Below are 802 nucleotides of genomic sequence, written 5' to 3' on the forward strand. Positions count from 1 at the left end.
TTTTTTCAAGTAAGCTTTGATTGTATTATCACAAACACCTCTAGTATGTATGCTGGGACTCTACAACTCCTTTTAGTCTTACCTTCTTATACCAGTTGAAAAGAGGAGTATTGTTGAAAAATGTTTCCATTATAAGAGGAAAGATGTGAACATTGTCCAGAGATACAAGGGTTGGGTAATGACCGAGAGCTTTTTCCTCCTGATCTTCCGAATCTGTATGGTTTAACCCCTTCATAAAAAGAACCACCGATCTGTTAGGGTAGACTCGAGCTGCCGACTCGATTGCACATAACACCAAGGATGGGAGTTGTAGCCTTTCACTGGTCTCCAGAAATATGATGCTATTTCCAGTACTCAGGATGTCTTCTGATGTGACTTTATTAGCATGTACCTCTTCTTCAAATGTCCCCACAGTCGTGCCACCATCTATCTGGTTTACAGATACAGTTTTATTTGCAGTTTCATGTTCAATGCTTTGTATAAAGATGTAGGAAAAGTAGGGAACATTGCTTCCTTTGTATGTGACCTTATACAGAAATCCAGCAGCTGTTATGAAAAGCATTAATAAAAATATCCTTAAGGCTTTTATCATTGTTACTGTATGTATATATCAATCTCCAAGAGAAAACCAAATAGATCTCAGCGATAACCTGAAAAACAATAACGACAAATAAATGAACACGTTTTGCTGTAATTTTTATAATACATAGACATAAGAACTTTAATAGTCCTAAATATAATTTTCAATATTAAAGTGAAACTAAACTCAGGAGTTAAATCTTAAAACTACATTCAAGTACCT

The 802-nt window shown here is 35.3% G+C and overlaps 1 protein-coding gene across 1 annotated transcript; it reads right to left on the reverse strand.

Moving 5' to 3' along the window:
• Window positions 1-82: 82 nt before the first annotated feature.
• LOC108802554 (alpha-1,4-N-acetylglucosaminyltransferase-like) lies at window positions 83-592 on the reverse strand (the record flags this gene model as incomplete). The annotated part of the gene is made up of 1 exon (XM_018574411.1): window positions 83-592. A coding segment is annotated over exon 1 (510 nt), but the record flags the coding sequence as incomplete, so codon positions are not given.
• Between the last annotated feature and the right edge of the window lie 210 nt (window positions 593-802).

The sequence above is a fragment of the Nanorana parkeri genome, unplaced genomic scaffold (assembly GCF_000935625.1).
Source record: "Nanorana parkeri isolate BGI_ZX_2015 unplaced genomic scaffold, ASM93562v1 scaffold2942, whole genome shotgun sequence".
Lineage (NCBI taxonomy): Eukaryota > Metazoa > Chordata > Amphibia > Anura > Dicroglossidae > Nanorana > Nanorana parkeri.